At 47.6% G+C, this 15,042-nt stretch overlaps 1 protein-coding gene and 1 non-coding gene across 32 annotated transcripts in view; both read right to left on the bottom strand.

The window, feature by feature from the left end:
* Positions 1-667: 667 nt before the first annotated feature.
* Gripap1 (GRIP1 associated protein 1) overlaps positions 668-15,042 on the bottom strand; it is a 30,607-nt gene continuing 16,232 nt past the window's right edge. For 14 of the 31 annotated variants that reach the window (XM_006527670.3, XM_006527676.3, XM_030251400.1 and 11 more), the window contains 11 exons: positions 11,247-11,342; positions 10,770-10,982; positions 10,514-10,627; positions 8,876-8,953; positions 8,675-8,770; positions 8,497-8,553; positions 8,304-8,403; positions 6,537-6,667; positions 3,086-3,208; positions 2,846-2,939; positions 672-2,068 (listed from right to left, as the gene is read on the bottom strand). In XM_006527670.3, coding sequence (XP_006527733.1) covers positions 1,704-2,068; positions 2,846-2,939; positions 3,086-3,208; positions 6,537-6,667; positions 8,304-8,403; positions 8,497-8,553; positions 8,675-8,770; positions 8,876-8,953; positions 10,514-10,627; positions 10,770-10,982; positions 11,247-11,342 — 1,467 coding nt within the window. In that variant the 3' untranslated portion in view covers positions 672-1,703. Of the gene's footprint in view, positions 2,940-3,085; positions 3,209-6,536; positions 6,668-8,303; positions 8,404-8,496; positions 8,554-8,674; positions 8,771-8,875; positions 8,954-10,513; positions 10,628-10,769; positions 10,983-11,246; positions 11,343-15,042 lie in introns of all 31 variants that reach the window. The other 17 variants (XM_017318565.1, XM_017318566.1, XM_030251405.1 and 14 more) reach the window with 5 other exon arrangements.
* On the bottom strand, positions 14,014-14,134 carry Mir1198 (microRNA 1198). Its single transcript, NR_035430.1, has one exon. It is a non-coding gene; the product is annotated as a microRNA 1198 (primary transcript).

Below are 15,042 nucleotides of genomic sequence, written 5' to 3'. Positions count from 1 at the left end.
CAAAGACAATGCCCATCCCTCTCCACACCCATCCATCCAGAGTCACCTACGGGCTCATCCTCTACCCAACCCTGTGCCAACCTATCTCTAAGTAGCAATACTCCATTTTTCTATCAACCACTGCATAGCTTCACCTGGCATGTACACATCCAACCTTAACCTTCCCTTTCATTCCCTTCTACATCCTGAGCCCCACTCTAGCCATTTCCAACCCCTCCATAAATCCATCAGTCTACCCATATGGTTAATTCATCCACATCCATTTGTCCACCCCTCTAGACATCCATCTGCCCATTTATATCTCCATTTATCCATACTCTCTCCACTTACTGATTCATCTACTCATTTATTCATCCAGCCACGCATCCATCTACCTATGCATTTATTTCCCTGCTGCACAACCACCCACTTATTTATCTCTCAGTCCATCTAACCACTTATCCACCCTTCCATCTGTTTGTTTCTCTCCACCCTCAACTTTATACACAGCTACTCACACATCTATCTGTGGATATTTCTGCTCTACTCTCTTTGAGAGGTCTGTCAGGAAGCAGTAGAGCTAAGAGTAGAAGAAAAGCTATAGCCAGAGGTCATCTTCCCAATTCCAGTGTTGTGACCACCCCTCTCCCAACACAGCCCTCTTGATTGAAAAGAATGAGACCAGACAGTCAGTGGGTGGGCCCGTCTGGCCAGATGGTATTTTGGCCACATAGTCTTTACACACATACTCACACACATACACACGTTGCTGGAACATTGAACATGGACTGCACCCCCACCCAATACCCCCAGTCCCGAAGGCAGAGTTTAGCCAGGCTTCCAGACATAAATTAAAAAATAAAATAAAATGAAACAGAGTTGGTCTCTAGGAGGGAGATCTCATGCAGAGTTGAAGGCGGATGACCCTGGGAACCAGAGCCAAAAAGGAAAAGCCTTGCCCTTCCCTCAGGGTCTCTTCTCCCCAAGGGCTCTGCCATACATCAGGGTCACCAACACCAGCCACATATAGGCCTCTAGCCCCTTTAATGTCCATCTCCCAAACTATGAAATTTGGTGCCAGCCTCCATATTTTCCCACAACAGCCCAAGGGAGTGAGTGACATTCTGGAAAGGATTGGGAATAGTTGCATCCTGTAGGTCTTTAGTTGGCTTCTCCAGGTTCTAGGTCTGGGTCAGGGGACCCCACACATTCCTTGCTGAGCCGCACAATTTCCTGGGATAGAACTTCCATGTCCTAAGAAACAAATGAGCCATCAGGAGCTAGAGGAGGGGAAGAGAGGGGCAGCTCTGTTAGCAAATCTGAGCTGTGATCTGTAGTTAGATGGACTGATGGATTCTCGGTGCCCAGTGGTGTCCAGCCTTGAACAGGAAGATCAACCACCTTCTCTTTATAGCAAATGTGAGCTTGCTTCTTCAAGGCAAAACCTGGCTATGACTCCCTTAGTGAGGAGGGAGTATTTGGGTGGAGGTGTGGGGAGGAATTAATGTGTGGGTGGACCTATGGCAGGCGGATGGGTTCACAAATGAACTTTGTAGAGGTCAAGAAGGCAGGTAGGTAGCAAATGACAAATAGGTGGTGACTGATGAGTTCGTGAAAGGACGATGCATCGGGAAATGGCTGGCAGCCTCGGAGATGATAGTCTGACAGATAGGTAGGAGAGCAGGTAGATGGGTAAACAGGGAGCAAGGGCATACATGGATGGATCAGTGGGCAGAGGGACAGATGGCAGACTGATGGGCTAACCTGGGAAGTTGATTGGAGGGTAAAAGAGGTGAACACAAAAGGGCGGTAGATGACTGGAAGGTGGTAGCTGGGGGGACAAGGGCCAGTTGGAAGGACACTGCCAGGGACTGTGTGGGTAGGGAAGCAGGTGGTTGGAGGGATGGGTGGGCAGGCTGGTGGTCCACACTCGCCTTGTGCAAGTGCATGTTCTTGGTGAGTTGCTCCTCCAACATGTTCTGCAGCTTCTTGTTCATTTCTCGAAGGTTCTCATCGCCTGGCTTCACTAGGTCTCTCAGGACACTGCCCAGCCCACTTCGGTCTGTGTGGCCTGCTGCCACAGACACATCTGCAAGGGTCCAGGCTGAGCACCGCCCCCTCGGCAGAGCCGGGGTTGGTGTAGGGAAGACTGGGCAGAGCCAAAGGAGAGAGGAGGAAAACAGAGAGCAGGCAAGAAGGGAGAAAGGCCATGTTCTGTTTGGGGGCAGAAGCTCTGACATGGGGAAGCCCAGCTGTTCTTAGTTACTTGACCCTGAAAACTAGGGTCATTGCTACTCCTGGGGCACAGGACACACAGGACACAGGACACAGAGTAAACCCTGAGAGCATGTGAGCAGCTCGTACTGAATAGGGAGTAAAAGCATGGAGGTCAGAGAGGAGAAGAGGGATGGAGATATAGTGGATAGAAATGGATGATAGGTGTAGGCATGCGCCCTTGGAACCCTAGCACCTAGCAGGTTAGCGCAGGACTGCAAAATCCAGTTTCAAAAAAAACGCAAAGAAATAAAAATAGAAATAGAGCAACAGCTATTAAGAGAAGACAAAGAAAGGGAACAGAAAAAAAAAATACATAGAGAACTAGAAAGCAGGGGAGAAGGAAGTGTAGACAGAAAGAGACAGAGAAGTCCGGGGAAAATCCACTAGAGGGTGGGGGGAGGGGAGAAGGGATGAGTACAAAGCCGAGGCCAGGCAAAAAAGCAACGTTTCCCTGCTTTCCTCTCCATGGCTCATGAGCTTGTCAGTAGCTTCACTGAGTTTCAAGAGGGGAAAAGGAGCAATGGAACAATGGAAAAAGAGGGGCAGGTGAAGGTTTCACTGTAGGTGAGGGCTGGAGACGGGCACTGACCAATCCGGCTGTCCATGACGTAGGTCTCAATGATGGCGCTTTTCCGGCAGAGATCTTCCGCCATAGAGGCGCTGCTCACCTCCAGGTGTTTCACCTGCAAGATGGTCCACCCCATCTCAGGCCCCTCAACTTCCCATTTTCTCCCATGAGGAGGGGCCCAGAGCATTCTCAAGACAACCCTTCCCAGCCACGAGCCCATCCCAGGGCATTTCATGTGAAGACTAGCAAGAGCGACGGCACCTTCTCCTCTAGCATCCATTTTTCCTGCTGAGTCTCGGCCAGCCTCTGAAACAGCTCAGCCACTTCCTCATCTGACAGCTCTGCTGGCCGAGGGGGCTGGGCCTGAGGACTGCTGGATAGAGACTAGGAGAAAGAAAGAAGAAAGAGAAAAATGAAGCTATTCTCAGCATGAGGTAGGAGCCGGAGGCACATGGGCAGTATAGGCTCTGGGGCTGGAGGCGCAGGCCACACACTTGGCACTCTCAGAAAACTCCACATTTCCTTTGGCTTAAAGGGAGGCAGACAGTGTTACCACCACCACCACAAGAGCGTTGCTGAGAGGACTGAGGGAAATCCAGCAGCAAATGACATCTAATTCCCAGATGGCAGGAAATGGAGGCAACAGTGGGAAGAGCTAAATGGTACCATTAAAGAAGCGAGCAGAAAAAAAGCTAAAGGTGGGAGGGTTCCTGCAGGTCAAATGGTCTGCTTTCCTCCACCAGCGGATGCCAAGAAGATAGGACCAGAATAGACACAAGAGTCAGACGTAAGGAAAACAAATAACAAGCAAAACCAAGGGGTACTGTGAACGTGAATTCTAGCCGGTACAAAGAAAAGACACTTTCGATGAAGTGGAAATTTCCCACCTGGGGAAGGGAGAAGAAGCAACCAACAAAACTAGGCTACTCACCATCTCAATTATTTTTTAAAATATACATAGTTACTTTTACTTTACATATGTGTATGTCTGTTGTGTATGCCACATGGGAATCAGAAGCAAGGGTTGGTTCCCCCGGAGACGGGGTTACAGGTAGTTGTGAACTGCCTAATACAGATGCTGGGTTTGAACTTGGATCTTCTAGAAGAAGAGTCAGTGCTCTTAACTGCTGAGCCACCTCTCTAGCCTCCTAGTTGTTTCTTTATTTTATTTTAATTGAAAAAAAAAAAAGAATTGGTTTTAGCTGGGTAGTGGTACACGTCTTTAATGCTGTCACTAGGGAGGCAGAGGCAGGCAGATCTCTGAGTTTGAAGCCGGTTTGGTCTACAGAACGAGTTCCAGGATAGCCAGGGCTACACAGAGAAACCCTATCTCAAAAAAAGAACAAAAAATACTTTCATACAATATATTCTGATCAGAAATGATGATTAAGATCACTTGCTATTCATGCAAGAAACTGTCTAGAGCTCAGTACGGAGCGTCCACATCCAGAGGCTCGTACCTGACAAGAAACGCAGCTCCCTAGAGGACTCCGCCAGCCTCTGTGGGCACCTGCATGCAGATGCATAGGCCTATGCCCGAGTCCAGGGGCTCTGACTCCTTCATCTAGCCTCTGTGGGCATAGGCACATGTGGTACACAAACATACATGAAAGGCAAATATCCATACACATATGAATACATAAATACAAAAATCATGGATAAAAAAATGGAGCTGGAGACACTTCCTGCTCTTCTAGAGGACTCAAGATCAATTCCCAGCACCCACATGAAAGTTTACAACCATCTATAACTCCAGTTGGAGGGACTCTGATACATTCTTCGGGCCTATGTGGGCACAGGGCACTAGGCACAAATGCAGTATGCAAATTACACATGCAGGCAACACGTATTCATATAAAATAAGAAAAAGAATTTTTTTAAAAAGGATTAATAGGAAGGGTTGGAAATGTAGCTCAGTACTAGAATACTCACCTACAATGTATGAGGACCCTGGTAGCACAGAGGAAATGTATTTTTAGACAGGACCTCATTACATTGTCTAGGTTAGCTTCAAACTGCTGAATTCCAGTGATCCTCCTGCACTCTGAGTAGCTGGGCTCAAAGGCATGGGCCACTATGCCCAATATGAACTAAGAATTTATTTTTAAAAGATTTATTTACTTTATTACTGTACACTGTCACTATCTTCATTTACACCAGAAGAGGGCATCAGATCTCCTTACAGATGGTTGTGAGCCACCATATGATTGCTGGGATTTGAACTCAGGACCGCTGCAAGAGGAGCCAGTGACCTTAACCACTAAGCCATCTCTCCAGCAGCCCCGAACTAAGAATTTATAATAATATTCTTTGGGTAGTGAAAATATGATACTTAGTCAGGTGGTGGTGGTGCACACTTTTAGCCCCAGCCCTTGGGAGGCAGAGGCAGGCAGATCTCTGTGAGTTTAAGGCCAGCCTGGTCAACAGAGTGAGTTCTAGGACAGCCAGGGCTACACAGAGAAACCTTGTCTAGAAAAACAAAACAAAACAAAATCTAAATAAAAAGTGGTTGGCAAGGAACATGGTGCGACAGATGGCAATAGTAACAGTGATCAGTCTATGCTGTTGAAGGGAATCAGCCACCAGTAGCTCATGCTTAAAATCCTAGCACTTTGGCTGTGCGTGGTGGCGCACGCCTTTAATCCCAGCACTTGGGAGGCAGAGGCAGACGGATTTCTGAGTTCGAGGCCAGCCTGGTCTTCAAAGTGACTTCCAGGACAGCCAGGGCTATACAGAGAAACCCTGTCTTCAAAAACAAAAACAAACAAACAAAAAATCCTAGCACTTTGGAGGCTGATGGCAGGATTATGAATTCAAGGCCAGCCTAGGCTACATAGCAAGAATCCAATATCAAAAGTGGGGGAAAACAATCAAATAGGGGCTGGAGAGATGGCTCAGGAGTTAAGAGCACTGGCTTCTCTTCCAGAGGATCTGAGTTCAATTCCCAGCAACCACATGGTGGCTCACAACCATCTGTAATGGGATCTGATCCCCTCTTCTGGGGTGTCTGAAGACAGCGACAGTGTACTCACATACATTAAATAAATAAAATCTCTTTTTAAAGAAAAAGTGGGGGGAAACAATCAAATAGGAGCTGGAGAGATGGCTCAGGAGTTAAGAGCACTGGCTTCAGCAGCGACGTGACAGCTCCCAACTAGCTGCTCTAACTCCAGCTCCGGGGGAATCTTCCCCCCTCTTCTGGCCGCTTAGGATACTGCATACAGGAGGCACACCAACACACTCCCATTCTCATAAAATAATCAAATTAAAGTAAATATTTAAGGCCAGGCATGGTGGCACGTCTTTAACTTCCCACAATGCTTGCACTTTCCAGCACTGGGAGCGGTGGGATTAACCTACAGACGGTGAAATAGAGGGGCCCAGAGAATAACTAACTGGCCTGCCTCCTGTGCATCAGTCTCAGGCTGATGGGTTTGGGGAGAAGGTGACAAAGTGCTCTAGTCAGGGGGCTGGGGTAGCAGCTCAGTAGAACAGCATATGTTGACATGTGCTCTGCATATGTGTAAGGCTCCAGGTTCAATCCTTAGTTGGAGAGAGACATAGACAAACAGACACATACATATAGAAAGAGAGAGAAAACACAGACACATAAAGAGACAGAGAAGAAATGCTCGTCCAAAGGTCAGTGTAGTCAATTTTGAGGGAGGAGGAAATAGGGAATGTCCAGACTTACTTAGAAGGTGACCCTTACCCTGGCTGGGATGGCTGAACTCTCCTTCTCCTTCAAGATCTCCCGGTAGCTGAAGGAGGAGACACTACTGCTGTCCCCTGTCTGGGTCCTGCTTGGTGAGTTCATCTCAGACAGAACCAGCTCCTCGAGGCCTGAATGTGGAGGAAAAAGCAACCTGCGTTCGGATCCCTTGGAATCTCAAGACAGCAACCAGTAGGAAGAGACCTCATCAAAAGACTTGCCAGAGATTCAAAGAGGAAAAGAGACACCCCCCGGGCAAACAAACTCAAGGACTGGACCAGGCAGAAACAAGGCTGGTAACTCTGTCGGTAACCATGCCCAGTGGAAGAAGGGAAGTGGTGGGGCGAAGGGAAAGGGCAAGGAGTAGACACAAGATTCCAGCGGCAAAAGTATTCAAACCTCCATGCAGAGAAAGGGAGACAGGGAGTTGCGAGTGCTCATACAGACACGCAGGGGAAAGCGCAGGGACAGGGAGCCAGCACCTGCTGGAGACTGGCAGGCACCACAGAGAAAGACATATTTAGAGCAAAATCAGAACAAAGATGGAGTCGTACTCGTAGCTATTTGCCTAGCTCTCAGTCCCATGTAATGGAGAAGAACGAGATATATATAAAACTCTAGGCTGGGTGGTGGTGGTGCACGCCTTTGATCCCAGCACTCGGGAGGCAGAGGCAGGCAGAGTTTGAGGCCATCCTTTTCTATAGAGTAAGTTCCAGGACTGCCAGGGCTATACAGAGAAACCCTGTCTTAAAAAACTAAACAAAACAAAACAAAAACACAAACAAATAAATAAAATTCTAATCTATTCCTAGCTTGTTCATCTACTAAAACGAGAAATTACTTCAGGGAGGCTGAACATCTCAGGAGGAAACTGGTTTGGTGAGAGAGATGTCACTTGCCAGGTCAGTTGAACACTTGCTGAGCATGCTACACGCTCGCCGCTAGATTACCTGAGCTGAGGGACTCAGGGTCAGTCTGGGCAATGGCGAAAAACAAACCAGAAAACATTGGTACTGAGTTGGTGACACTGCCCTTACAAGTGCTCCCAGGTGTCAGGGCAAAGAGGGATCCTCAGACAGGGTGCAGTGCCTGAGTGGGGCTCTTCCAGCACCTCAGTTGACAGCCAGTGCTCTCTAAGTCTGTCTGTGATCTAAGACAAGCACCAGACCCGTTACTGAACTTGAGTTATTCCAACCAAGAAAAGGTAGAAACAACTCCAGTTTTGCGTGGGCACGTCTTCTGCTTTTGGTGGCAGAAGCATCGTGGGTTGAGTTAGCTGTATACTGAAAACAGTACAAGCCAAACATGGTGTCGGATGTCAGTAGCCAAACTCCTAGGAAGCTAAGGCAAAGCGCCATGAGTTTGAAATCAGCATGGGCTACAAAGTGATGTTGTCTAAATAATGATGATAGTGATGGTGGTGGTGGTGATGATGATGGCTGTGTTGTGCTGTTACCTATGGAAAACTGTCTCCCTTGATTCACCATGAATGTCTGGAGGGGGCTGGAGGTGGGGCTTGTATCCTAGACTTATATGGTGAGGATTTCTAGAATCCAAGAATGGAAACAGAAAAAGAACTAAAGGCAGTTACAAAGCAAACAGAAAGAACACAGGCAGAGAGAGGAACACACACACACACAAAGCAGGCAGTGCAGGGAGAGAAAAGACAGCCAGCATTCAGGCAGGACAAAGGGCTGGAGCAAGGCTCAGGGAGGAATGAAAGATCGCCCCAATTCGCAGCAGCTTCCGAGTGGCCTGGCCTCTCACCTGTGCGGCTCTTGCTGTTGGTAAGGATCTCCTGCAGCCGTTCCTGCAGCTTATCAGCCCGTTTCCGCTCCAAGTGCAGCTGCCGCTTAAGATCTTTGAGCTAAATAAAGGTAAGGGGCAGAGTAGCCCATGAGAGCTGTGACCTGGGTGGCCCATGAAGAAAGGGAAAAGGTCCAGGGCCTCGCTAGCTTACCACAGCGCTGCCTTTCTTCTCCAGGATGCGCTGCCCGTCTACTGTGTCCTTTACCTCCTGTGGTTTGAGAAGGCACAGCTGGGCAGGTGTTGGCACAGTTGCCCACAGCGTATCCTGTCCCTCCCTATCCCGCCTCATTCTGCAAGCTTAGGCCAGGCCTGTGTCTGGGACCACAGACCTGCTTCAGGTTGCTGATGGTCTTCACGTGGCCATCTCGCTCCTCCTGGGCCTGCTGGAGCTGTTCCCGAACATTCTGAAGCTCTTCATCCTTGCCCTGCAAAGGCAACAGCAGCTCAGGCCACGGCATGAGAAGAAGGCCCTGTTCTCCTGCAGGGGTGCCCAGCGCCCTGAGACAGGACCACCACCATTCAAGAGGTACCTTCAGCTCAGCGGCGTGCTCCTCCCGGCACAGCTTGAGGGTTTCCTCTTGTTCCTGTTGCTGCTGCTGCAAAGATTCCTGGAAGGAGAGTCCCAGCTCTGCTCATGGTCCCCAGAAGAATGTGTGTCCAGTTAAGGACAAGAACATTTCAGACAAGTTCTTTGGGTGTTTATGAAAACACCTTTTGATTTTGTTTTTTGGTTTTTTGTTTTGTTTTGTTTTGTTTTTCGAGACAGGGTTTCTCTGTGTAGCCCTGGCTGTCCTGGAACTCACTCTGTAGACCAGGCTGGTCTCGAACTCAGAAATCCGCCTGCCTCTGCCTCCCAAGTGCTGGGATTAAAGGCAGGCACCACCACTGCCCAGCGCCTTTTGATTTTGAAACGAGGTCTCAGTACATAACCCTCACTGGCCCTGAACTCTTAACGTGACCTCAAGGCTCCCAAGTGCTCCAATTAACAGGGAACTCACTGCCATTCTTGTAGGAAATGGCATATGCCTTTAAGGCAGAAATAAGAAGTGGAAAACTAACTATACTATTCACATAGTAGAGCAAGTGATTTGCATTTATATTTTCTTTCTTTAACAAAACAACACTGCATGCCAGGAACATTCACGTAACCGCCTGCGGCCACACTAACTGGGTTCCTAAGTGGGAGGCCGGAGCTGTATGGAAGCAAACGGCGAGAGAAATAATGGAGGCCAAGACATGTTTCTGTTCAAGGCCCCCAAGTTTACTAAGAGTCTGTGCTTATAAAGGGGGGTGGCCCATCCCCTGCCAATCCATTCTTGGTGCCTGTTGCCAGCCTGTAGGATGCTGTCTACTGAATATCTCAAGGGCCTCTCAGCAGGTAGCAGCGTCTTGGTGAAGAGCAGCAGCAGGTGACAGAACAATAGAGCCATCTAAGTCAGAAGGGTCTACCCCAGGTGGTCTCATACTCAGTGGCAGCGAGGTCTGAATAGTTTTGCTGTTGGAAATTAAACCTGAGGCCTCATTCATGCTAACCATGTGGTCTACCGTGAGCTACCTTCAGTCTCTCCTGTCCCCTTTCTGCCAAAGATGCAAATGGCCATAGAAAGATGGAATACATTACCTAAGATCACACCACTACGAAGTAGCCCAGTCAGCATTCAAGCTGAGAGAAATACCCAGCTCCAGTGTGTTCTTCTCTGCTACACGACACTGCCTCTTATTATTGTCTTGAGTTTTCCAGAAAAAAAGACTATAAAGGTTCTTTTGTTTGTTTGTTTTTTGGTTTTGTTTTTTTTCCGAGACAGGGTTTCTCTGTATCACCCTGGCTGTCCTGGAACTCACTCTGTAGACCAGGCTGGACTCGATCGAACTCAGAAATCCGCCTGCCTCTGCCTCCCAAGTGCTGGGATTAAAGGTGTGTGCCACCACGCCCGGCTAAATGTTCTTGTTAAAATAAAAATTAGTATATTACCAAACATAGAAAGATAATGTATTCTATTTTCTTTTTTTTCTTTCTTTTTTCTTTTTTTCTTTTCTTTTCTTTTTTTTTTTGTTTTTTTTTTTTTTTTTTTTTGCAGAGGACACCATGAACAATCTAAGAGGAAAAAATGCCTGTTCAAATCTTCACCAAACCAGCTTTGTAGCTTTACCAGGTACCACCGACTCACCTCAGCTTCCTTCAAGCGCCGTTCAAACCAGCCCTTGGCTCCATCCATGGAGTGTACCTGAGCCTGGAGTTCTTCCACTGTGTGCTGAAGATTTTCTAATTCCCTTGTTCGAGCCTGGAAGGAGAACCCAGGCAGGAGTTGGGCAGCAGAGGACTGGCCACCTTGCATATCACTTACCTGCCTCCATGTCACCAGCAGCAAGCAACGCCACGGTCCTCAGCTATTAGAAGAGATAGGCTATGGCTACGGCACCCACCTTCTCCTCACGAATCTGCCCCCGGAGCTCCTCCTCCTGCCGCTTCTTGTCCTCGTGCAGTTCTCGAAGCTCACGCTCGTATCGGGCTCGCACGCCCAGCAGCTCCTTCTCGTGCCGTAACCGGACGGCCCCCAGTTCTTCTTTGTGCTGGGACTTCTCCTGCAGCGTCTCCATGGCTAGTTCATCCAGCATGACCTTCCTTTTCTCGGCACTCTGGGGACCAGGACGGTGGGTCAAGAGAGGGGCAATTTATCTTCCAACACCACAAAATGACCACCATTCGGTTCTATGCCCAAGGAACTAGCCAGATTCCACCTCTTCCCCGGCTCTTCAAACTGGCTGAGTCATTCTCCAGTCTTTTTGGAAATGATCGTTTGTTTCTCTCTCTCTCTCTCTTTGCATTGCCAAGATTTGGCCATAACACTCCCTACCCTCATGGACTAGGCCATCTCGTTCCTTCCTCTCATGATGCCCCACCTTCCGAGCTTCCTGGAGATCCTGGGTTAGCTGCTCCTTCTCCTGCCCTATTTCTTGAAGTTGTTCCAGCAGCCGGCTATTGGCCCTTAACGACTCCTAATTCAGGAGAGAAGAGGAAGTTGGAAAAGAGTCCCTGGTTAGGTACCAATGAACTCCAACACTTCTGGTAGACCGTCCCCCGAATAAAGTAGGTGCTATAATCTTAATCATAATGGGAGAAATGACAGACATTGCTTCCTGCTCCTCAGTACTTTCTTCTCTGCTTCCTTAGCAACAGAATTTATACTTGGGAATAGTCTGAAGTATTTCTCCCTTCACAGACAGGTAGGGCCATGTGACTCACTTCTTGCTTCTTTGTATTCTCTCTCTCTTTTTTTTTTTTTTTTGACACAGGGTCCCAGTATGTATCCCTGGCTTGCCTGAAACTCTATGTAGACCAGGCTGGCCTGGGACTCATCTGCCTCCCAAGTGCCAAGCTATATTCCTTTCTATTTGGGGGAATAAAATGCTCCATCAAAAGTCTTTTTCTTGAGATAGGACCTTATTTCAAACTTGCTTGGTAGCCAGCAGTGAGCCTGGACTCCTCACCTGCCTTTACCTCCCAAATGCTAAGATCACAGGTCCTGGACATCGTGGCTGGGCTTCTTCCCCCCCCCCCCTTCCTTCTTTCTTTCGTTTTTGTTGGTTTGTTTGTTTTGTTTCAAGACATGGCTTCTCTGTGTAGCCCAGGTTGTCTTAGAACTCACTCTGTAGACCAGGCTGGCCTCAAACTTAGAGATCTGCCTGCCTCTGCCTCCCAAGTGCCAGGATTAAAGGTGTGTGCCACCACCACGTGAGTTTTCTCTCTCTCTCTCTCTCTCTCTCTCTCTCTCTCTCTCTCTCTCTTCTTTAACAAGTAAGCAAATAAGCTCTGGCAAGTTTTCTTAAAGAAAAACTTTCCAGGGGCTGGAGAGATGGCCCAGTGGTTAAGAGCACTGATTGCTCTTCCAGAGGTCCTGAGTTCAATTCCCAGAAACCACATAGTGGCTCACAACCATCTGTAATGGGATCTGGTGCCCTCTTCTGGTGCGTCTGAAGACAGATACTGTGCTCATTTATGTATACATACATAAAATAAATTAAAAGAAAAAGAAAAGAAAAACTTTCCAGGTTTGCGTTTCACCAGTCTGTTATAATATCAGAATGCCAGGGTCAACAAAACTAGTGTGCATACTCTGTAATGATTTTCCACACATTGTGCCACTGTAGTGACACACAACAGTTTTGGCCACCATGGACTAATGGTACTCTATTTCAGATCGCCTCAAAGATGGGTATGTTGGAAAGAGTAACCAATTTTATTTTTCCCTGTTTGGTCCTCTTCAGAGTGTGCTCGTCTCCTAGCATGCACTTTCTGCTCTTCCTAACCAACTGGAGACTGGAGTTGAGCGACCCCAGAGCCTTTTCATCCTCTTTCCAGCCACTGCTCTTCTGCCTGAAGTGCAGGACAGCCCCCAACCAAGGGCAGCTGCACAGAGGATTGAGACCCACAACGCTTTTCTTTTTTTTTTTTTCTTTCTTTTTGTTTTGTTTTGAGTCAGGATCTCTCTATGTAACCCTTGTTGTCCTGGAACTTATGGAGACCAGGGGGGCCTCAACCTCGCAGAGATCTGCTGGTGCTGGGATTAAAGGCATGCACCACCACCACATCTAGCCCCAGTGTTCTTTTTTGAGACTGAGTCTTGATTCCTTAATGGAAAGAATCCTACCTCAGTTTCCCAAGTAGCTAGGAATAGCATCACTGGGCACAGCTCAGGTGGTTAATCTGTATCTAGAATTGTTAAGTATAACTTAAGTCTTTATTATTATGATTTCTTTGTTTTTAAACATTGTCAGCCACCATCCACTTTTTTTTAAAGATTTATTTATTTATATGAGTACACTGTAGCTGTCTTCAGACACACCAGAAGAGGGCATCAGATCCCATTACAGATGGTTGTGGGCCACCATGTGGTTGCTGGGAATTGAACAAAGGGCCTCTGGAAGAGCAGTTAGTGCTCCTAACCACTGAGCCATCTCTCCAGCCCTTATTAACGATTTCTTTGTTTTGAGAGAGGGTCCCCCTATGTATCTTTGGCTCAAGCTCAAGGAGATCTCTGTGCCTCCATCTCTTTGGAATAAAGACCACCTGTTATGACTGTTTTGGTTTGATTTTATTTTTTTAAACCAAGCTGGCCTCAAAATCACAATCCTCCTAAGGTTTTTATTTTAATTTTTATTTATCTATTTATTTTACATGCACAGGTGTTTTGCCTGCATGTATGTCTGTGTCCCACATGCATGCCTGGTGCCTGTGGAGGCCAGAGGAGGGCATCAGATGCCCCAGAATTGGAGTTCAGACAGTTGTGAGCTGCCAGGTGGGCACTGAGAACTGAATCCCGGTTCTCTGGAAGAGCAGCCAGTGCTCTTAACTGCGGAGGCACCTCTCCAGCCCTGTGTGAGCTTTCTGAGTGCTGGGATTACAGGCAGGAACCACCAGAGTCAGCAGAACATGTTCTCAAAAGAAAGGAAGGTTCTCCTTACTACTATTCCCTGTTCCCTTTCCTCCTTCCTTCCTTCCACATACGATGTAAATATGAAAGTGAAACAGTTTCAACAACTGTTCCTGGAAGCAAAACACAGGTCCGTGTCAAAGGCTGGAAAATAGCAAGAACCGAGGTCCCTGGTGATTGGAGATCCATAATTCAGAACAGATGTGGAGGCTCAAACCTATAGTAGCAGCTCTTAGGAGACTGAGACAGGATGACTGCCATGAGTTAGAGGCTAGCTTGGGCTACACATGAGTACCAAGCCAGCCAGGAACACATAACAGACAACTGTCACAAACAAAATAAACAAAAGAAAAAAAAGAATCCACCATCATTGCTATCATTAATCCCTGAACAGCCTACTTGGTCCATCCTCCTCTCACTTTTGACTTCATTTCCTTCAGCCAAGGTCTCTCACTAAATCTGTCGCTCACAGTTTTTGGATAATCTGGCTAGCCTCCAAGCCCCAACTACCCTGGCATCACCTTGCCACCTTCCCAGCATGGGACTTACAGGCATACTTCTCCCATGGTGCTGGATTCTGAACTCAGGTCTTCATGCTTGCTCTTGTTACTAAGTGCTCTTGCCCACTGAACCATCTCTCCACCTGTGCCCCACCCCCACCCCCTGTGCACCTTGATACAAGTCTCCTATGTAGCCCAGACTGGTCTCCATCTTCCTATGTAGCTAGGATTGCCACGCACAGTCCGCTGAAATCTGCTTGGCAGGCCGAGAGGCCTGGAAGCGCTCACGAGGCAAAGAGTTTCATGGAAACTCACCTCCTGGAGTTTTGGTGTTCTCATTAAACCCATATACTCATACCCTATTTCCGCGTTAGTCTGGTGTATGGATCCACATGCTCTCTTTTAGTATTATCTTATTATAAGTGCCTTTTAAGATTGAATTCTGACATAGCTAAGCCTTCGCCAGTGTTCCAACATCCTAGAAAGTCCTTGAGCTGACCATGGGCTTGGAATTTAGTAAGAATGTTGCCTATTCAGTGATATTGAGAATTGCCTCTGGTATTACACTATCACTTAGAATAAAAGCCAAGTTGCTCCCATATGCAGGAATTTACAATGGTTTAGGAAGTAGATCAGGCTGTGGTTTTAGAGTATTGCATTATTCATGAGATGGTTAGCTAGATCGGAACTCCCTAATCAGAACCATGACTTATGTGTGAAAGCCCTTGCCCTAGGAGTGAAAAGATCTCACACCTGGCTCCTAAA

The sequence above is a fragment of the Mus musculus genome, chromosome X (assembly GCF_000001635.26).
Source record: "Mus musculus strain C57BL/6J chromosome X, GRCm38.p6 C57BL/6J".
Classification (NCBI taxonomy): Eukaryota; Metazoa; Chordata; class Mammalia; order Rodentia; family Muridae; genus Mus; species Mus musculus.
Note: the sequence above shows the minus strand (reverse complement) of the source record. Positions and strands in the feature narration are given on the sequence as shown.